At 37.9% G+C, this 23,854-nt stretch overlaps 1 protein-coding gene across 3 annotated transcripts in view; it reads right to left on the bottom strand.

The window, feature by feature from the left end:
- Positions 1–23,854, bottom strand: part of PLD1 (phospholipase D1) — a 209,785-nt gene that overhangs the window by 40,704 nt on the left and 145,227 nt on the right. For all 3 annotated transcript variants that reach the window (XM_079155125.1, XM_079155127.1, XM_079155126.1), the window contains 4 exons: positions 23,412–23,530; positions 21,409–21,522; positions 10,055–10,165; positions 6,144–6,232 (listed from right to left, as the gene is read on the bottom strand). In XM_079155125.1, coding sequence (XP_079011251.1) covers positions 6,144–6,232; positions 10,055–10,165; positions 21,409–21,522; positions 23,412–23,530 — 433 coding nt within the window. The remainder of the gene's footprint in view (positions 1–6,143; positions 6,233–10,054; positions 10,166–21,408; positions 21,523–23,411; positions 23,531–23,854) is intronic.

Raw genomic sequence — 23,854 nt, 5'->3', positions numbered from 1 at the left:
TGAAGCAATGCATGTCAAGTACCTATTATATGGAAAGACTCAAAAATGATTTGGTAACATTTCTATTTAATTCAAAACCAGTGATAACAATTAGGAAGCTTACAAGAACAACAAAGTATATAGTGCCTAACATCAAAACAAAAGTGAGCTCATGTCATGCTTCAGAATACCTTTTACTTGATAATTTTGGGGAGTGTGTTATCAAATCAATAATGGGGAATCCAAAGATGGATTCTAAGGAGAGATCTGCTATAATTTCTGGCAGGACACCTCTCGACAGAAGTGGGATGTCACTTAGTGGTAGAGAACTTGCCCAGCAAGCACAAGGCCCTGAGTTACATCCCCAGCAACACAAGAAGTGTTTCAATCAATTCCTCCACCTGCACACCAGCCAGAGATAAGAAACCAAAGCAAGCTTTTCTTATTCTGCATATCCGTTCAAGAATGTAAAACAAGGAATAAACATCTCTTTAATTAAAACATTTCTGTTTCTAGCCTAAGTATTAATTCTGATTTGAATGCTGCTTATCTTTGTTTGCATCTACGATGTGAAATATATTTCCAGAAAAGAAATGTCCTGGAAATACTATAATTGATACTTAACGATTTACAAACTACTTTCACATATGTTCAAAGGTATGATATTATCATTCTCTTTGTTGGTGAAGAAAGAGAGTGTTAAAAAAACAACCTGAGAAACAAGATGTACCCCATTTGTTTACAATAAAAATAAATAAAAAAAAAAAAACCTGATCCACTCAAAATGTCACATACTTGTGAATAACAGAGTTGGAGAGAACGTACATCTCCAGATATCTGATCCCCCCAAAATTTTATATTGCTCAGCAGGTATTCCTCAGACTACCTACTTATGGGCAAACTCTTCCCACAATTATAAGAACCACGAGGGATTTGAGCAATTTTAAAAACTGTATATTTTGAATGTAGCTTAATAGTGTGTTCTTAAATGTAGTTTAATATCAAAACACAGAGACATTAAGTCAACTGTCCATTTTCATTGTATATGTCAACTTTTTGGTGATCACAATATGAAATATACTGTCTCACTTCCTGACTTCATACCAGTACATAAAAAGGATGCCTGTCAAGTTTTCATAAGTGAAGATCTGAGATTATCCTCAGAAGCCATTTGTTCATGGCACACAGTGTTTTAAAATGTTTCTAATCTGGATCAGTTGGCCCTATTCTGTCTTTTGGCTTGTTCAAACAGAGTATGAAACAGTTGATTTTAGACTGTGGCTTAGATTTCCCCTTCCTGACTTCCAGTCTCATTTGAGTTGTCTAAGATAGGTTTAAAGTGGCCTGGGGCTGGTTTCAACTCCAAGACAGTCTTCCTTATTTGATCAGACATGTTGTTTTCTGCAGTGATTTCCTGGCTGCTTTTAGTTCGGGCTTTGGGTCATGGATCAGAACAAGGAGGCTTTGCAAAAACCAGTTTCTATGAAGAATTATGACTATTGAGAAGGAACCAGAAGGAAGTGAGGGGAGCAGAGAAATTGCTTAGGGGAACTGGTGTAAGTCTAGATTCCAACACTGGCAGAAAAAGAAAGACTCAGCCTAGTTGAGGGATTTGGCAATGTAAGACTCAGATCTCTGTGGGGTGGGAGGGACCTGGAAGAGGACCTGCATTCCTTGGTTAGCAGGCCTGGCTGACTGCTGACTGTCATTTCCCTCCGTCTGCCTGCTATGGGCTGTAGTCGATTCTTTTTTTCCAACAGCCAAAATTATACTTGTTGCTAAGAATGTGACTTTGGCAGGGAAGTTCTAAGTTTCAGAAGAGTAGAAAACAGAGAAGTGTGTGAAGGAAGAGAGGGGTAAGCTTGAGGATGGCACGTCCAGGCCCCTAATGGGTGAAAAGGAGATGCCTCACTGCAGGCAGCCAGCAGGATGGGCTTTAAAACTTGGCTTTGACCTTGCCTAAGCATTACAAGCTCACAGAATTCAAGTTATTAAGGAAAAAAATGTTTTACAGTTACAATTACCATAGAAGAAGAACAATAATGTGGAAATGAAGAGGAGAAATGTAAAACGTGCTTTCAGGATGTATGTGTACATCCACTGCAAATCTGAGTGTGTGAGATTTGTGCCAGTTTGAAATGGTTACGGAAAGTGAGACTACTGAGAAATCAGAGTTCAATGACAAACAGCTAATTTGAAATATGAGGGACTCAGTTCCCATTAACTACAGAGTAAGTGTGAAATTGCATCTTTAATGTGCCCTGTGGCCCTTCAAGCATGAGATTCAACCTACAAGAGGTACTACCTTACCTACTGATCATCACAGATTTTTTTTTTTTTTTTCTTTCAGGAGCAGCTCTTGGGATCACTGGGCAATATTTCATCAGAAAATATTTTAAAGTTCCTTCCCACCCTAAAATGCTAGCATTTTATGATTTCAGAAATTGTTCAGAGTTTTAGAGACAAATTAATATGGCAAAGAAAAATATTCTTTCAGGCTCCCAAACCCTTAAAAACAAATCTTACAGGTATTTATTATACCAGACACGACAGGGAACTAATAACTAATAACTCAAGTGCATCTTTCTCTACTTATTAGCAGATTACAGTTCCAAAATTCATGATCCACTGCTCAGCTCAATGAACTCATTTGTCAGTTTAATGTATGTCTATGACTGACTTTAATTTCCTACATTTTTTCTTTACCAAATGTGCTTCATAAATAAAGCAGATGCACCTACATCAATGAAATGCAAGAGTTGAGAGAAAAATAATGCAAATTTGTAAATTAAACATAAATTACTCCATAAAATTGGAAGAATGGCAAGGAGGCAAGAAATCTCTGCATGCACATGTATGTTTAACTGTAAACAAGGCTGTTTTTTAAAGTCATTTCAGAAACAGATCCTATGGGAAATTTTTTTTAAAAAGTACATGAGAAGGCAAGGAATAAACGTTACCTTTAAAACACAGGCCACCATTAATATTTATGGCTATGTCAGGTATTCCAGATGAGACAAAGCCATCTTAGTCATGCTGTGCAGTCATCTTTGGAGTATTACAAAATTCAGATGACTGCACCCCTCCGCAAGGAAATTATGGTCCAGGAGGCCTAGAGTTGAGTCTGGCTCTTTGTAATTTTGTAAAGGTCCGATGGTGATTCTGATGTGCAGTCAAGGGAGAGATCTACTGTGCACCCTGTAGGATGGGGTGGATGCTTTAGTTGCTGCCTACATCCCCTCACTGTGGGATCAACCCTGCCATCCTCTCAGCTGCTGAGAGTCTGACCTCTTACTGCCACTCATGGTAAAGACCTTCTCCAGATGTTGCCCTTGATAGGCCAAAGGGACCTGCCTCACTCAAGGCAGTTCCTCACTCAAGACTGTCCCCACTCCCTGGGGTCAGCCTGTATTCAATGATTGGCCAAAGTGGTGCGGAAACACAGAGGACTGATCCACTTGCCTAGGTAAATACCTAACCACTTATGAATTAGAGTTACATGACATTGTGGAGGCACTGGGTCAAAAGTGCAAGAATGGGTTCAAAGCTGGTTTCGCTAAAGGCTGTTAAAGGCCTAGACAAATCATATGACCTTTAGAATTCCAGTTTTTAATTCCTAAAAATGGAAGCAGCAACAACAAAAACAGCAGTGGCTACGTAACCTGCTATCATGAGTATTTGTGAAGATTCAGTAAGATAATGCAGACATAAACTATGAAAATGTTGATAGTGTAAAATGTTGATAGTTACAGTTACATTTTTAAGTCTAAAAATTACCACAAAATAGGTGAAAGAAAGTCACCAAGGTACAACATGAGAGTGGAAGTCAAAAAAGTTTTAATCCCCAAATATGTATAAATATATATGTATTTATAATATATATTTAGTTAATATTCTTCACTGCATGCAGTCAGTGACTTAAACTAATGAAATAGATGGGTTTTGCTTTCTTTTTTTTTATATGTCAGTTTTTTATTAGTTTATTTTTTTTCTTCTTTTTTTTAAATTGTAAACAAATGGGATACATGTTGTTTCTCTGTACATGGAGTAAAGGCATACCATTTGTGTAATCATAAATTTACATGAACCTAGATGTTCTTCAATTGATAAATGGATAAAGAAACTGTGGCATATATATATACAATGGAATATTACTCCGCCATAAAGAATGATAAAATTATGGCATTTGCAGGCAAATGGTTTTGCTTTCTTATATTGCTACTTTTACAAAGAGTTAAAATCAGCCATACAAAGAAATAATCTCAGATACCAAGACAATTCAAGATCTTTTCAATAAGTAGGGTTGGGACAACTCCACATCCACAGGCAAAGGAGTGAAGAGGGGCCCCTAACTCATACCATACTCATATTACACAAAATAATTCAAAATGCATCAAAGATATATAAGCTAAAAACTACAAAATTATTTGAAGAAACCAGGCATAAATCTTCATGATCCTGATCATTCTTAGAAAAGAAAAAAATGATAAATTGAACTTTATCAATATTAAAACATCTACATTTTAAAAAATATCAAGAGAGTAAAAAACAACCCATGGAATGGGAAAAAATACTTGAAAATCATGTAGTCTATATTTGACTTGTATTCAGAATATATAAAGAACTCTGGCAATTTTAACAATAAAAAGTCAAATAACTCCATAAAAAATAGGCAAGGGATCTGAGCAATGCATATATGGTCGATAAACACAAAAAAGATGCTCAACATCATTAGTCAATAGAGAAATTCATATTAAAACCACAATGGGATGCTATTTCATACCTACTAGAATAACTACAATGAAAAGAGAGATAATAAGAATTAGCAATGAATTAGAGGAACTGCAGCTCACACACTGTAGAAATGTAAACTGTAGCTGCTTTGGAAGATGGTCTGACAGTTCCTTAAAATGTTAAACAGAGTTACCACATGACCCAGCAATTTCACTTAGAGAAACAAAAACATGCCTGCATAAAAGTCAGTATGGATGTCTCTGACATGCAGAAGCTAGAACAAAATGAGTGGAAAAAAGAAAAGAAAAAGTGGGGAAGGGAATCAAAAAAAAAATAGGAGAGAGAGTAAAGTAGAGGAAGGGAATTGTGGGGGAGGGAAGAGGGACAGGGAAAGAGAAAAACGGTGAAATGAATCTGAACGAACTCTCCTATGTACATATGTACACACCACAGTGAATCTCAAACAAAACAAAACAAAACAAAACAAAAAGCCTAGTACAGAACATCTAGAGCCATGTTTTTCATGACAGCCAAATGGGTAAATAAAATGTGGTATACCCATATAATGGAATATTAGCTGGCAATAAAAAGATGAAAACACTGACACATGTTATGACGCAGACGAGCTGTAAGAAGTCACTCATAACATGAGTGGTTTGAATCTACATGGTGCACAACCATAGAAACGAAAAGTCGTACATTTATGTACGATGAATGAAAATGCAGTCTGCAAAATTAAAAAAAAGAAGTCACTCATAAAAGACAACATATTACATGATTCCATTTATAGGAAATTCCCATATTTGCAAATATACAGAAAACAAAATAGATTCATAATTTCCAAGGGCTCAGGGAAGAAAGGAAGGAGCAATGACTGCCAACGAGCATGGGTTTTTTTTGCTGGAGTGATGAACACGTTGTAACATTGATTAGGTGATGGTCGTACAACCCTGCAAATATCCCCTAATGATCAGTACACTGTACAGTTTAAGTGGGTGGGCTACACTGAATGTGGATTCTATCTCAAAACTGTTAAAAAATAATCCCATGAGTTGGAGACATAAGACAGATGGAAACAAGAATTTAAATATAACCCATGGCAAAAAATGTTTATTTTGCTTTGTTTATAAGTGAACATAGCTCACTGTCTGCCATTAAATAAATCAAACCACAAATCTCAAGCATGGGCAAGAGTGTGGCCAGGAAAAAATGATTGGGCCCTGGAAGAATTCAGATTCCCACCAAAATGGACTCCAAAATTCTTAGCAACTCAGATGAAAGGAACCAAGAGCCCGCCACTGGCTGGACCACATTCGAGCCTCGTAGGAAATGACAGCCCGTTAAAAATGGGCTTTCAGAAATCACATTAACTGGAAATACAAGGACATCTGAGGCAATAACTTCACCCCAAATAAGAGCCAAAACGTTACCTGTGAGCTTTCAGGATCCGCTGGGCGATGGCATCACCAACCTTGTTGAACACTACTTTGTCATCAGCACAGCTTATGAAAAACTGGTTCTGTGACGAAAAGAACAAGAGAGTCACGAAGGATTTCTTTTCTTAGTAGTTTACATGTAGTCTAAGGAAGATGTAGTCAAAAAATTACATTTGTATTTCTGAAAAACTGTTTCACACAGCAGTTGTGTTCTCACCACTGAAATCACACTGGGAAAGTACACAGCACAGAACTGAAGTGCCACCGTCTGCACTAAAACAGAGACCCAGAAACTAACAGAAGAAAAAGCGGGCCCAAAACTTCACAAGACTCCTAAAACACAAGAAGTAAAATCAAGAATCAGCAAATGGGATGGATTTAAACTAAAAAGCTTCTTCTCAGCAAAGAAAACAATCAATAATTTGAAGAGAGAGTCTACAGAATGGGAAAAAATCTTTACCACACACACCTCAGATAGAGCACTAATCTCCAGGATATATAAAGAACTCAAAAAACTTAACACCAAAAAAACAAAGAACCCAATCAATAAATGGGCTAAGGAACTGAACAGACACTTCATAGAAGAACAAATACAGTTGATCAACAAACATATGAAAAAATGTTTGTCATCTCTTGCAACTAAAGAAATGCAAATCAAAATTGCTCTAAGATTTCATCTCATTCCAGTCAGAATGGCAATTATCAAAAATACAAGCAATAATAAGTGTTGGCGAGGATGTGGGGGGAAAAGTTACACTCATACATTGTTGGTGGGACTGCAGATTGGTTCAACCACTTTGGAAAGCAGCATGGAGATTCCTAAGAAAACTTGAAATGGAGCCACCATTTGACCCAGCTATCCCACTCCTCAGTTTATACCCAAAGGACTTAAGATCAGTGATGCAGCCACATCAATGTTTATAGCAGCTCAATTCATGATAGCAAAACTATGGAACCAATCAAGATGCCCTTCAACATACGAATGGTTAAAGAAAATGTGATACATAAAGTATATAGGAGGAAATTATGGCATTTGCAGGTAAATGGAGAGAACTGGAGGATATCATGCTAAGTGAAATAAGCCAATCCCCCCCCCCAAAAAAAAGGCCAAATGTTTTCTCTGATAAATGGGTACTGATCCATAGTAGGGGGTGGTTAGGGAAGAATGAAGGAACTTTGGATTGTACAGATGGGAGGGGTGAGGTGGGTGGGGATGGGAAGGATGGTAGACTGAGACAGAAATTATTACCCTATATACATGTATGAAAAATATTTTAAAAAATCACTGTCAAAAAAGATAATGAAAAATAAATAAAAAATTTAAAAGGAAACAAATACATGAATTAATCAATGAGTACTGCAGCCCCCAAAGAAACAAACACACAATGCACCAACATCTGATTCCAGGTCTCTTGAATGTCCAGGTCCTTGATTACTCAGAGCACCCTCCTCAAGAGGCAGGCCATACTGTTCACCTGCGAACTTCTAAATTACATTCTTAGAACCCAGAGCATCCAGAATTTGCTTTTTTTTTTTTTTCAGATTTACACATTATATAAATGCTTATGATTAAAAATTCTATATTGACGAACATTCTGTCTCATGCTAAATTTACTTTGTGTGTGTGTGTGTGTGTGTGTGTGTGTGTGTGGTGCTGGAGATTGAACCCAGAGCCTTGTGCATGCAAGGCAAGGACTTTACCAACTGAGCTACGTCCCCAGCCCCTAAATTTACTTTTTAACAAGGTAGACTGCAGAAGTCTTGGTTTAATCCTCTCCACTTGTCTCCATTATTTCCTTGTATCTGCTTTTATCTGCTTTTACCTTGTCTTGTTCTCTTTTTTTTTTTTTTTTTTTTTTTTTGGGGGGGGGCCCTCTGATTATCCCATAACTTCTATTTTAAGTAGTTTCAAATCTCTTTTGTTACTATGTTGTATGTATGTGTATATATACATATATATATATATATACATTTTACACATATACATACATGTACATACACACAAATACTAATAAAATGGAAAAAGAAACATTTCTCTAAGTACTTCTGGTATTCATGCATCTATAAAACATTCTTTAAAACTACTACTAGAAAATCAGCCATGGCATTATTATCATAATGGTGGAAAAGATTTTGTTGCTGCATAACGGAATGTCAGAAATTGACATAAATATTATGAGTGCTATGTGTTCAAATAGAATCCAGATTCTTATAGTGCATCTGTAATTTCTAAGGGCAATCATCTCAAAGTAGTGTTTGTTAATCATCTGGAGGTATAAAGATTTATAAACAATAACTCAAAATATGATTACCATTCATTTGTAGCATTATCATTTTTATGACTCATAAATGTTTATGCGTAAGTATACAAATCTGCAGAACATCTCAGAAGACAAACTTACAGGAAGATATTGTGCAGGAACTCATCTGAGACTGTGGTTTGCTTTAGGGCATTAAGCAATTGAAAGCTCAGTGGCAACTAAACCATGTTTTTGTTTGTTTCTTAATTCATATTACAAAGAAGTTTAGTATTCCTCCACAGCTGTGAACATAGACTGGCCACATGTCACGTCCTTTACTTCTGTTTTTGGAGGAGTACAGCGAATGCCGAACACTTACCCTGACTAGAGAAGTGTCAACCCCACCTATGTCTGTGACCGTGTTTACCTACATGGCACTACTGACACCATTTACTTCTTTTTTTTTTTTGTTTGTTTTTTTTTTGTTGAAACTGAGGATCGAACCCAAGGCCTTGTGCATGTGAAGCAAGCTCTCTACCAGCTGAACTATATCCCCCTACAGCTCCCTGACACCATTTAATGCCATGTTAATATTTAAAAAAAAAAAGCAACATGAAAACTACTAAAAAAAGCGAGCCAGCTTTAGCATCTTAAATTACTATGGCATAGCTGTCAGTCAGTAATACCAAAGGCATTACTACTCTAGACTCTGTACAGAGTTCACTAATTTTCCTGCTAGTCTTCTTTGTGGCATGATCCCAGCCATGATACCACACTGCATTGAGCCTGCTAATATTTTAAATTAGCCTTTTCTTTTTCCAGTCCTGCAAAATAAATAAAGCTCCAATTCTTTGCTGTTTGCCTTTAATGAATTGTCACTGTATACAGAGGGAGCCGGCCAGCACTCAAGGAGAAAGAAAATAGGGCTAGAATGATCTCCCCAGCCCATCCATCTCCACGTCAGCATTTTATTCAGTGGGAAGAAAAAGTTAGAATAAAGAAGGGAAGATGAACTCTGATTCATTTTTTTTTCCCATTATTGTGACTTTTTATTTTCTCAGGGTTTTCCAAGTGCCCTGAACTTTTTTTAATGTCCACTTTGAAGTGCAATTAAAGTTCCCAGACTAAACTCAGTGTTCCCAGATTTTCTCATATACTCTGCACACAAACTCTGGGACCTGAAAACCCTTTCTCATGAACGGTAATTCACACAGGATTGAAGAAGGAGGTTCCTGCCTTTCATATGCTCACATCTTCCCTTCCCATGTTCATTTCCCTGCACATCCCCAAACCAGTGACATCGGGTGGTCTCTACTTTAGCTACTTCTGTCTCTGTGTGTGTGTGCCATCCTCAAATAGCACATGCTTCATATCTCACTCCTGCAAGGGAGCCAAATCCAAATGTACACATTCATGGTGGGGTATTTCTGGCAAATAATATTACAGTGAGTTGACACATTTTAAGAGCAAGGATTTGGGAGACTCCCATTACAAGCTTGAGTTAATGACCATGCAGAGTGAATTTCAGGTGACAGGAATCAGAAGTTCTCCAGCACATATACATATCTACATACACATATCAATAGGGCAGGTCCTAACCCTGCAGTCTCTGTGACATTTCTGGGCAGGGAGCTTCCCACAATCTATTGCATGAGCAGGACTTACTTCAATGTAGATATAGTGCTTGCTGTTTTCTATCACATGGATGTAAGCAGCATGGATGGACTCTTCATGGTACTTTATGCCAGCAGACCAATCAGCAGCAGAGCGGAGCAACTACAAGGCAGCAATCAGCAATGAGCAAATGTCAGACAATGGAGACAAGGCCAGATGTATTAGTGCAATGAAGTCACTCCTTTTCCTTCTAAACAACTGAATGATCACAGTGGCTTGAGTGTCATATGTGGGCCAAGGGACAATTGTGGGGTGAGGAACACGGCTGAGCAAGAGATGAAAGAGGAACTGATCTGGGTATAAAAAGGAGCCCAGCTAGAAAACATCCTGAATATACCCTCTTCCACCCAGGAGTATGTTTATTCAAAACTGGAAATGATACCTGTGGTTTCTACAAAAAGTATTTCAAAATTATCTCTTCTGGTGGCTGCAAGTAATGTAACCATTTATACCCTTGTCCTGTGACTCCCATAATTGCACCAGAATGCCTGTCTTTCTAATGCATTTATTAATAGCACCCACTTTTATTTAAAAGTGTCCTGATTTGGATGATATGATAGGGTCTTCCTAGCTCTGACTTAAGAATGTGATTATTCTTTTCCTCATGAATAGTTAGTAATCAGATTAATACGTTTTAAAAAATAATTCATTTATGTTTATGATCTGGATTCTGTCTTTAATTAGCTGTCTAGGATTTGGCATCTCACTCTAACTCTAAATTTTCTATTGGTGGTTATAATAGGAACCCAGTAAGAGATAATAAAACATGTTCAGCTCAATTTGACATAGTTAAAATATGGAACCAATCTAAATGTCCTTCAACAGATGAATGGATAAAGAAAATGTGGTATATTTATACAATGGAATACTACTCAGCTTTAAAAAAAGAATGAAATTTTGGCATTTGCTGGTAAATGGATGAAGTTAGAGAGTATCATGCTAAGTGAAATAAGCCAACCCCCCTCCCCAAAAAACAAAAACCAAAGGCTGAATGTTTTCTCTGATATGTGGATGCTAATTCACAGTAAGGGGCAGGGCTAGGGAAGAATAGAGTTACTTTATATTAGGTAGAGGGAGTGAAGGGAGGAGAAGGGGTATGGGGGTAAAAATGATAGTAGAGTGAAACACACATTACTACCACGTACATGTATGACTACATGACCAATGTGATCCTGCAATATGTATAATCAGAAAAATGAGGAATTACATTCCATTTATGTATGATCTATCAAATTGTATAAATGCACTCTACTGTCATGTACAGCAAATTAGAACAAATAAACTTTTTTTTTTTTTTTTAAAGAAAATAGGTTCAGATAAGTGAAGTAACTTGATTAGGGTCATGGAGGTGCTAACACTGACACTGGGGATTTTCATTCCACATCCTATACTTGACCACCATGCTACAGTGTTTTGCCATTTCACCATGTCTGTGGGTCATACCAATCAATTTGGAGTTGACGTCATCACCTTGATTAGTCAGATCAAAGCTGAACTGATGACCACTTCCCCTAAACTGCTTCCCATCTCAACTATCCCACTTCCTGGGGGCACATCATCGTTTGATCAGTCTTTAAAGTCAGTGACCTTTGGGGCTCTTTGGCATGCCTCCTCTGGTCAGAGTCCATATCCAATCACACATCTGGTTCTATTTACTGTTTGGAAGACTTATCAGATTCTCCCTTTTCTTACAAATCACACTGTTTGAACATGATCTGCTCCCACCTGGATCACAATACCTTGTAGCTCAGACCTAAGTATGGGTCAAATACACTGATGCAGAACAGGACCATCTAGTTTCAAAGTCTACCTCAATTACTTACTGGCTATTGATCTTCATCACATTTCTTAATCTCTTTTGTCTCTGATTTCTATACTATAAAATGGAGTATCTAGTTTCTAGAGTTGTAGACAGAATTAAATGAATTACTGTGAAATGTGTGGCAGGAGGCCTGGCACCCAGTAAGTGGCATGGACATGCCATTATTAATAGGAACATTAGAGAATGCATGTGAGTTGTGGCAGATCATGTCGGAGATGCTGCAAAGTGGACTGTGGCTATGTATGGCAACTGGGGCTAGGGTCACGGAAGGTCTCCACGGCTTTCTCAACACTAAGCAACATTGGCTGTCATTCTTTCCTTAGCATTCTGACATTAGCATACAGTAGGTAGGTGCTCAATAAGTACTCATTGACTTTTCTTAAACAACAGTATGACATTACAGAAGACTCACTATAAAAATAGGTTTGCTATTCCTGATTGGAAAGGGATGTTGAAATTGTCCCTATACATATCAGACATAAAGTCAATCAATCAACCTATCTATCTATCTGATCTAATCAATGGCTTAGCAATTGCATATATAGGGTACTGAAATTCAAAACTAGTACTTGCTAAAAATCATTGATTGTGCCATCCTCAATAATATTGTTTCTTTATCCAGGTTGACATATGGCAAAATATCTCTCCTCCAACCATTTTAGTTAATTTTCTCAGATGAACATATGCAATGAAATTGGAAAATATAACCATAAACATGAATAGTAAAATATCACAGAAGAAAACCCACAAGGAAAACTTAAAAAGATTCAGACTGAGAAAAATATCTGGATTTTACATCATCTCCAAGGAACTGTCCTTTTATTCACCAGGTAAAAGTAACAAAGATTGAACAAATAGAAATTCCAATTCTTAGTCCATGCAAGTTAATGTAGAATTTTGTTGCTAAGGAGATGAGCCTGCAAAATGTAGGTTACTTGAGAAGATTCTTATGACATGCATTTTGGTATATTCTACATAACTCCGGAAACTATGTATAAAATCGCAATGTATGCTGGGACCTGAGATCTGTGTCATGGCTTTGCACTTAAACCTTGAACAAGTCATTTCAAGTCATGGAAGCTTAGTTTCCTCCAAGGTACAATTGAGACCTCTCTCTCTCTTTCTTACCCTTCTCTCCTTCTTTTCAAAGTTGCTGTGAAGGAAAAATGGCAAAATGAACACAAAAAGCTAATAATGGTATATGGCACTTAACAGTAGATAAGTGGGACTTCTTTCTCTGTAAAAGGCTATTGACAAAAGTTTACAAACTGCCCTTACTGGTGACTTCTCTTCTTCCAGTTCAGAAACTTTACACTTTCTTTGCTTTCCTGCTCTCAAAATTTGCTGATTCAATAAACTCATTCACATAAGATAAAAATTAGGAATGTCAAGTAGGTATCAACTTGCATGTCATAGCTAATCAGTTTGGAGTGGCTTCCTGGACAGCTGTGCCAGGGAGAGGATTCTGGGAACAAGGGATACTGGGAAGAAATCTGAGGTTGATTACCAAGAGCTGCCATAAAGGGAAAGCAGGAAGGTCACATATTTGCTACTTTCCCCGTGAAGGGAATGGTGAATCTTGCCCTTCCTAGAGGCATTTACATGTAAAAACATGTAAAGCTGTACTCCAAAAGAAGGCATTCAAAGTATCAGTCTGTGGGAAAGTGCAACAAGAATGGAGGGTCTCCTGGATGTCCACACACCACCAAGTTCAGTAGGGGAGATCACTACCTCCTGAGGGGTCCTGCCTTAGCTATTCCAGTGCCTGAATCCACTTTACTCACAATGAAAATTCATTTAACTGAAAAAGGTCATTATTTTTGGTCAAACATGAAAGTTATAAGCAACACAGAAAAAAAATCACTTGGGATTATTATTCATTTACTTTTCCAATTAGTTAAAAATCTGCCTACCATCATAAGATAACCTGAAAATAATGAGTTTCCTTTTGGTTCTGTCTGTACCCTTGAATCATAAATCTCTGAGGTTATGTGAAAACTCAGCTACTTTTAATGCTTGAGGGTGCAGAAACTTTTATACATAGTCAAATAAATCAAACACATTTGGATTGACTTCCCTTTGTTTTAAAAATTTTAGATTTTCTTCACTGACCCAATCAATTTGTCTCACATTTCTGTTTTAAACCCATGTAACTAAGCCAAGTTCAGACTCCTCCCCACTCATGCAGAAATATGGCTTATCTTACTGTCCCAAGTATACTGGGAATCAAAAACAACCCACACTTTTCAAACCTCAAATTTGGATATACAATTTTAAAGCATATGAAAATGGCATATTTCTGATTTTATGGTTTAGCCTCATAATTGTTACCAGGACCTGTCATTTTCCTTTGTACTGTGTCCTATTTTTTGACTTAAAATACAGCCATCTCTTTAACCACAAGCCCTAATCCCCTTACATTGGATGGGCCCAAGTTGAATATTTAGACTAAATAACAGAAATCTCTTCTTGAAGGACAATGTTCAGAACTTTCTTACTGTTTGTCCCAAAGTTCTTTCCTTTCTTTCACCACAATGCTTTTATTGCCTATAAATTCAGAGCATATCTCAATTCCTTTTCATTTCCTTAAGCTTCCAAGTCAATCATGGAAGGAAGGCTGCTTAGGACAAAAGCACTTTTTATACGTCCCTGAAGCAGAGGTTGGCAGCTGTGCAGAAGCCAAGTGGTATCAGTATGGGTTGGAGAGAGACAGGCAGAGCTCAGCTTGTGGGGCCCTAGCCTTCCAGTCTGTATAGAAGAGACCAGCAAGCAGGCAAGAGAGGTCAAGAAGCTGACCCAAAGAAAGCTCTTTCTGGGGCTGGGGTTGTAGCTCAATGGTAGAGCTCTTGCCTGGCATGTGTGAGGCACTGGATTCGCTCCTCAGCACTACATAAAAATAAACAAAATAAACATTGTGTCCATCTATAACTCAAAAAAATTTTTTAAAAAAGCTCTTCCTTTTAACAACCACTTTTTCTTAGTCAAGTGGCGGCCATTCAGATCAGTGTGTAATTGCTCATTTAGGATGATTCTTTTGCCTGAACCACAGGAAGAAGTTATTTTTGAGGTTGAAGGAGAGAAAGAAAAAGATAGTTTTGAAGAAAGAGAGTTAAGGGAAGAGAAGTCCTAGGGAAAAAGAGCATAGTTGGCAGCTCTTGGGAGCCAGAAAGGTGTGAAAGGAGGTGGGCAGACAATGCAGCTCCGCCTTACCAGAGCCTCGGTGGTTACAGTCACCCTGGGTTTTACTGCAAAGTTTCCACTTTTAACAGGTACGACTTCATGTGCTGAAGTCAAAGTGCTCAGAATCGAGTCTCCTAAGTGTGGACTTAGTCCATGGCTCAACCCTAGAGGCAGACCCTATTATTACCCCTGTTTTACAGATGATGGAAACATGTACACACAAGTAAAGCAACTTCCCCAAAGCTTTAGTTTCTCAAAGCTTTAGTTTTCTCATCTGTAAAAATAGAGGCTGAACAGGAGTATAGCTTATCAGCTAGATAATTTATAAAATTGAATAATTTATGGAATAATTTATAAAAAGCTCAGCACAGTGCTGGCACTGAGTTCAATATCAGCTTCTGTCAGCCATGGCCCCCAGCAACACATACTGTTACGCACGGAGACCTCGTCATGAGTGGGAAACACTTCCCACTATAAGTGGCTCCCATGGCAACAAGACAGTGGCTTCTTCCTCCCCACCCACCACCTACTTATCCTCACACCAATTGGCACTACAAAAACATTTTGCTGTCCTTTGAAATCTAACATCCTTTGGAGAGTCATCTGGACATTTTGCCAAGTATGGAAACAAAATTTTTTTCCCATAGTATAAACTGAATATCATTTATTTGCCTGTTTTTCCTTTATCTCCTTTCTCCCTCTTTCCTGTCTTTCATTTAAGCAACTGCATACATGCCTTTGGCAGAGTTGTTTCTCCCAATATGGAGTCTCAACACGAGAGTCTAAGGGACAGTTCCTACTGTAAGCTGCCTGATTTATTAAAAAGGATTGTTCCCTGTATCAGTTTCACATTGCTGATGGCATTAGACATTTTCTTTAACCTGAAAGATGTGTCAAATATCCCATCTTGGAAACACATCTTAAATGGCAACAAGAACATTCAGGAACCCAGTTCATTCTTTTTAGAAAGAAGACACATTCTTTTATATATTTTGTGAATTTCTCAAAGTTGTCTTGGAACCACCTCTGACTTCCTCCCATACCTCTGCCTTGCCCTGCCATGTCTTTTCCAAGTGCTGTTGGCAGGTTGCTGAGAATACCCAGCACTAAGTGGAAACACAGATTATTCTAAAAGTGTTAGTGAAAGCTGCTGAGGTCATCTCTCAGGACTGTACGACTTTCAGAAGTAGCAGTGTGTGTTGGGGGACAGGCCTCCACACAGCCTGATGTGGCACTGTTCTTCCTAGCTGGTGTGCCCAATGTTTTTGTATTAAAAGAATTAAATAACTGGATTCTCTTTTGCACATGAATGAATGACATGATTTTTTACCTATTATTTGCTTTAATCATGTCAAATGCCCTTTCTCTCCATTTCGATAAATATGGTATTAAGATTGTTATCCAGAACTAGCCTGGTGACCCATCCAGAGGAACATCAACTTCCTTGTTGCAAGCTTTTTGGGGAAAAGCTTGAAAGCTGCTACTCACAGCACACAACCAATGTATGCTTCAGAGTGCTCTCTATGTGTTATGTACCCACAGATACCCAGCATTCAATCCTCTGTGGCAGACTATTATCAGCCCTGATTGATAGACAATGGAAACACGAACAGAGAAGAGAAGCGGCTACTTAAAACACAGTTAGTAAGTAGCAGAGCTGGGATTTTTAACAGTCTAACTCTAGAATCTACCTCTTTATTACTACAACATAATGTTTTCTTTACAATGTAGCAAGCTTGTAACCTCTAAAATATGTTTTGAAGTGAACTGTTGAACAAACAAGAAACTGAAGGATGAATGTTATTAAGTTTCTCAACTAGTCATCTGGCTAGAGTCATAGGATAGCCAGATGGGTGAAAGGTCTGAAAATGTGACAATAAACCCTTTAAATATTTACAGAGCCCCTTGCCCCTTTCTGGAATCTTTGGAAAACCAGAGATGGGTCTAGATTACTGTTCTTGCCCTCCAAGCACTGCATTTATGATTTGAAAAAATAAGGCCTGGAACAAGATAAATGGTTAAAGCCAATGAATGATGTGAAGAAAGCAAAGTGACACTGTGGAGAAATGCAGCAGATAATATCCCGCCCCCCGCCTCTAATTTCCAATCATCTCAGACTTTCCTAGATTCAAAAAGATGTACATCCTGGCTGCATCCACGGTTTTCACAGCTAGAGTTATTTCAACATTTCTGAACAAAATATACTAAAAAAGAGGAGGGCTCCAGATTTTGTCAGGTCTGACATGTCAATGTTGGGGGAAGGGTTCTTTTTTCTTGGAGACTGAATCCAGAGGAACTTTTTCACTGAGCCACATCCCTTGTCCTTTTTTATTTTGAGATAGGGTCTCCCTAAGTTGTTTAGGGCTTCACTAAGTTGCGGAGTCTGGCTTTGAACTTGCAATCATCCTGCCTCAGACTCCAGAATCACTGGGATTACAGGCATATGCCACCAGACCTGGCTGGGGTTGGGGGGTGGGGGAGGCTCCTTTAAGAAAAATAATACAAATTTATAGATAAAAAATTATGTATAGGCACTGAGAGGGGCTTGGGCAGCCGAGGGGTTCGACCCTTCTCCAGGGTCCAAAGCTGGCAATGAACATGGGCTCCTGAAAGAGAGCAGCTGGTTCCCTACCTCCCTCTTGGAGGTGGATTTTCCTTTAGGGATTGAGATAGTGAAAGGTTCATAACAGAACAGCAGGTTTTGAGGACCAGAGGGATAAAAGAAATGATGACCTCATGGTCTCTGAATTTAAGAGGTCATCAGTGATGTCCCATTTCCTCATATGCCCTTCTTGTCATTTTTTGTCTTCTTTTTGCATCGTCATGAGTCTAAGTGGATCTATGATGTTTTAACTTCCTTCAGTGATTTTTTTCCCCCCTCAGAGATCCAGAGAAACGAGTTTCATTATCAAGGTACAAATTAATTCTGAGTCTGGCCCTATTTCTATTTAGTAATAAATGTAATTATAACGACTTTAAATATTAAGAGGTGTGTCTGTGGTGGACATTTGAGTTTTATTAAACAAGGGTTTCAAACTATACCAGGATAACTAAAGAAGAGGCAACTGATACAATTATAATGATATCTCATTTATTAAAGGTGCTGGAGGAAAAGCTCCCCTTTAAGTATCTGAAGGGACTACAGGTGTCACTCAGTTCAATCAGGAAGCTTTCAGATGAGAAAAATGAGACTCAGGGAGGGGAAATAACTTGCTGAGGCTACATGCTGTGGTTTTAAAGTGTATTTTACTATGTTTTGCTGAACCATTTTCCTGCTTCCAGAAGCACAGCTTAGCAGTACTTCTAGGTTCTTTATTATACCCATTATCAGGCCGCAAAACTCATATCACAGAACAGACCTACCACCAGAGCTGCCTGGACCTTCAGCAACCTGGCCCATCAGTCATGACATGCCACATGTCCTATTTTTCTTGGGAGACTCCATCAGTGACACTGAACCAATCAGTTTTAAATTTTCCTTGTCCCTAATTTTCTAGTCACAGTGTCCCTTTGTCTCCTCAAAAATATTTCATAATTGTTCCTTGCTTTCCTTTCCAGTTTAGGCCTCCTGTATACAGCAGAATTACTTCCACAGGCTCTTTTCTTATCCCTTGCTTTCATTCTGCCTCTTAGGTTTAATAAGTTCTTCTATGTATGAACTCAAGTCCCAAAGTGTTTGTTCAGAGAGAAACAGATGAGAAGAAATAAAACGAGAGATCCTGTTAAATAAGCTTGGGGAAAGCACCACTTTCCCACTGAGTGGTTTTGTAACACATCAGCATCACCAAGGCACTCAGTCCTCCTATTAACTATTAAAGAAATCTGCAAAAACTTCTGTCTATGGAACCTTTTTTGTGGAATAGTTATTAGCATTTCACAAATAAAACACAGCTTTAAAAACTCTGTCCCTGGCCAGGTGTGGTGGTGCACACCTATAATCCCAGCAGCCTCGGAGGCTGAAACAGAGGATCACAAGTTTGAGGCCAGCTTCGGAAACTTAGTGAGACCCTAAACTACTTATTAGGACCCTGTCTTAAAATTAAGAAAGCTTAAAAAAAAAAAAAAAAAAAAAAAGGCTGGGGCGGTACCTCAGAGTGCCCCTGAGTTAAATTCCCAGCATCCCCTGTCCCTGGCCACCAAAAAAAAAAAAGAAAGAAAGAAAAAAAAGAAAAACACTCTGTCCCTAAACCAAGTTTTAGGGAGTTCATATGTTTTATGAAGATTAACCTAGTTATCCTTAGGTTTTTGTTTGGTTATACTTAGGATAATCAGGTTAACCTTTATAAAACATTCACGTATCATGTTTTTTGTTGGATGAAAATAATATTCCAAAGTTCACTAATACTTCCAGGACCAGGTCTAAATTCACCAGGTCAGCACTCCAGGCACCTCATCTGGCCTTATGCTGTCTAACTTCATCACCAAGAGCAAATGGTTGCTACAGTCAGTCCCCCTGTCTTCTGAGTGGACAGGTTTATTTCTTAGAGGGGACGCTCACCAGCAGGTCTGTACTTCCATGTTTTTTACCATACTTTCTACTATTAATAGCATAGCTTTGTCTCCTCAGTCAACTAAGGTTCCAGAGGCAGAGAAACCCTTTTCTGCCCATCCCTTCCATACTCAAGTATGCTTTGATGACTTCATTTTACAAACAGATGGTACTTAATAAACCTAAGTTGGCTCAATCGATGAATGAATGAGTGCATGCATCTTGTAAATGCCCTGTGGAAATTTTTTTTTTTTTTTTTTATATATATACATGACAGTAGAGTGTATTTTGACATATTATACATACATGGAGTATAAATTATTATAATTAGGATCCCATTATGGCAGTAAAATGCCCTTTTAAAATAACTGACTTTGCACATTGAGTCCAGAATGTATCAGAGATGAATATATGAGTTCATCAGAAGAGAACATTTGATATATTTCCATCTCTAACACAACACCCAGTGATGCAGAGGCAAGTGAAGAGAGGTATTTGTAGAGTGTCTACCTGCCTTATCAGAGCAGCAGGACAAGAATACACAAGTCAGGGCTTTACCAACATGGGAGTGGAAAATGCATATATTTGCAACACTAGGCTAAAATATCCTTAATCCAACATAAAAACACACAATTCTCAGCAACACATTTTCAACAGATACTTATCATCAGCTAACTTTGATAAATTGACCACATCAATTTTAATGCAAGTTCAAATCTTAAATTCTCTTACTTTCCTAATGCCAACATTCTTATTCTGTCTTCTAAGCATGAGTAATTTTCTCTCCTCCATGTAGAATAAAATTAAATAGGTTCATAAAACATTCATCAATTTACATATACAGGCACACTTATCTGTACCTTTAAACTGAAATTAGTCTTCCTAGACTGGCATGACTCAATAGGTGCTATATACTTTTTGCAAGTGGCTTAACTTTTTTAAAAATTAGTTATTTTTATCTATGGACTAGAATATCTTTATTTCTGACATGCACACACTTCTACTTGCACATAATTCAAAGTAACAGATTTAGGTACTTCATTTATAAAATCACATTCACGAAATCCATGTCTGAATTATTTAAGTTCATGTTAGCAATGGCAGCTAACAGACTGCTGAATCTTTACTAAACAATGCTTCCAATGCTGATGGTGGTGATTGGGAACCGAAAGCAATGCCAGAGGTGGCCCATCCTTACTCTGTCCCTGCATGACTTCATGGTCTTTGAGCTCTAGCTGGTAAAAGCAGCAGATTGGATAACTGAACTAGACTAGGATTTCAAGGTCCACCCTATCAATCACTAGCCTGATGGCTCTGGGTAAGTCTCACAGCTCCACTGGGTTTGAATTTTCTTATTTGTAGCCAGAGACGGTCGGACAGAATGTAGTAAAATTTCGTGACTTTATTAAGCAAATTCCTTATTTCATTAAAAGAGTCTCCAAAAGGCATTTGGTTAATTAAGTACTAATATTAGATTGGATTATAACTAGATTCCTGGATGTTAAGTTTCAGCCACGCTCCTGGTGCTTAAGCAGTATCAGCCCCAGATTTACTGTGTATCATGTTGCGGGGGGTGGGGGGTGGTCACTTCAGAAGGAATTACAAGGATGGTCACTCCTCTATTGGGGCCTTTTCTGAAAACACATATTTATTATATGTATAAATGAGTTTTTAAAAGGAGGATGAAATGAATCCATTTAATACAGGAAATACAATTCCAAAATTTAAAAGGTCCATTTAGATTTGCTTTGGAAAAATCATCCTTATTGAAAATTCGGAAGTCAATGTAATATTCACTTATTTCAGTAATCCTGTTAGCCAGTGTGTTTTGCCAAAAACTAAAGCCAGGCTTACCTGCACACAAGCATGGACAGCCCCAGGGACCTGATATCTCAGCTCATGCGCTGTGGTTTGAGACTTTGGAAGCAGGAAGGGATAAGAAAGAGACCGATATTTTGATTTCATAATCTAAGATAAAGAAGATCAGATAAAAAAGAGTCAAATGACAAAAGCAGTTCATTCTTCCTTACTTTGTAATTATGAAAGAAATTCAGGTTCATCTGAAAAAGAAAAAAAATGTCTGGGAATGTAGCTCAGTGGTAGAGTGCTTGCCTAGCATACACGAGGCCCTGGGTTCAATTCCCACACACACAGACACACAGACACACACACACACACACACACACCCTGCATACACAAAAGGCTAAGAGAAGAAATATTAATAGACATTTCTAAGTGAGACTGAAAATTATTTATCTTTGTTTTCTATTTCCTATATTTTCTTCTTTTACCTTTTGTAGCAAGCATGTATTGTTTTACATTTATTAAGAAAGGTTAAATGTAACGTATAGTTATAGAGGTATATAATTTTAAAAATGGCATTACTATTATTTTATAAACCAATTTTTACTATTGTAAATAACTTGCCAGAACAATACAGCACTATGGTATTTTTGATATGCTTCATAAAATAGTAAGAAAAATCATAATTTGCATAATAAATTCCTATTAATGAGCATTTTATCTATCTCTAATTTTATTTGGTACTAAAAACAGTGTCAGAATAAATTAGCTTCTTAGATGACTTCTTTAGCTTAAATACCTGAAAATCATTTGGGGGGTTAAAAAATGTATAGTTCAAAAATAAAAGAGATTTATTAGTGTTATACCAATATAGGAACAGAATATAAAAGTACAAAAACAACAAACAAACAGAACCATCACACTACAGATACTAGCAGTGTTTTTAATCCTTGACTATATAGCACATTAAAAGTAATATTACTGGGCTGGGGTTGTGGCTCAGTGATAATGCACCTGCCTAGCACATGTGAGGCACTGGGTTTGATTCTCAGCACCACATAAAAAATAAGTAAATTAAAGGCATTGTGACCACCTACAACTAAAAAATATTTTAAAAAGTAATATTCATTTATTCATCCGTTCCTCTAAATTTTTGAGTTTATTTTTTGAAAGAATGGTTTTTTTAATAAAAAATTTTAGTTGTAGATGGACACAGTATCTATTTAATTATGTGTATGTGATGCTAAGAATCAAACCCAGGGCCCCACAGAGGTTAGGCAAGCGCTTCCCCGCTGAGCTGCAAACCCAGCCCTCCCTCTAAAGTTTTGCTTCAAATATTTCCATCAAACTTCTACAAAAGATCTAATGGAGTTCTTACATTCATGTGAATGAGGAAAAAAAGTGACTCTAAGTTGTTGGTAGAACTAAATCCATTTTCCAAACTATCAGAGGGAATAATGCCTTATCATTTTGAGTAAATAAGGTGGATCCTTAACAATCCTGTATGATATGTTCTGAACTCAGGAATTTAGGGCCAGTTCTAACCAGCAATAAAGGCCCACCAAGAGAAGAAAACAGTTCAATTCACACTGCTTGCCTTGCTCAGAGCCAGCTTTCAGAATCCTGTACCAGTATGAACCCCGTGCAATTCCAGGACTGGAAGGGCTTTCCTGGAAGGGCATCTAAATGAGGCTCCTCTCCCACCTGCAGCAGCCCTCCACAAGACCACTGATCCAGCATGTGCTGAAGCATATGCTTCATCCAGTCCAGCATATGCTTCATCAATACTGAGAGTCCAAGGTGTTAAAAGGATTAAAATCATAGGCTCCTCTAGCAGCATCTACCCCTTTGCTCTCTAAATTGTCTGAGTTAAAGTTCAGGAGCATTTTTTTCTTTTTTAAGAGGTTCGGCTCCTCTGTCAATGATGCATCAGCTGAGATTGTCATCACAGCTGTGGCTGACGCAACCCCCTCCGGCCAACCCTTTGGGTTTCTCCTCCAGCTAGTATTGGCTCTCTTCACTGCAGACTGAGTCATGGCAACAACATGCAGTACCTTTGTGAAGTTCCAGCGCTGGATGAAGTGACGTGCCACATCACGAGCAGCCTTCCCATGGACTGCAGAGGCGATATCGTGCCAGGGCATCCGGGGAGTGGAGTACCTGTCAATGAAATCTACCCAGGTGCGCCAGGCAAGGGTACGTCACTAATTTCCTTGTAGGGGACAGAAACCCTCTGACCCCAACTACAATTTGTAAAAGGAAATATGGTAATATTTCAGTGATCATCTGAAAATATGCCATTCTAATGATGGAAAATAGAATAAGCATAAAAAAAAGATGATCAAAGGAAGACTACCATCTTTCAAAGAATTACAGATTATTACCCCAAAATATGCCTATAGTAAACCTGAAGGTTTCAGATACATCAGCTCCATTTCAGGTTCTTTTCTTTTTGTAACTACAAAAAACAGTCCTTAAGCATATGACTAAATCATGT

This window comes from Sciurus vulgaris, assembly GCF_902686455.1.
Source record: "Sciurus vulgaris genome assembly, chromosome: 10".
Lineage (NCBI taxonomy): Eukaryota > Metazoa > Chordata > Mammalia > Rodentia > Sciuridae > Sciurus > Sciurus vulgaris.
This window is presented reverse-complemented; position numbering and strand designations above follow the sequence as displayed.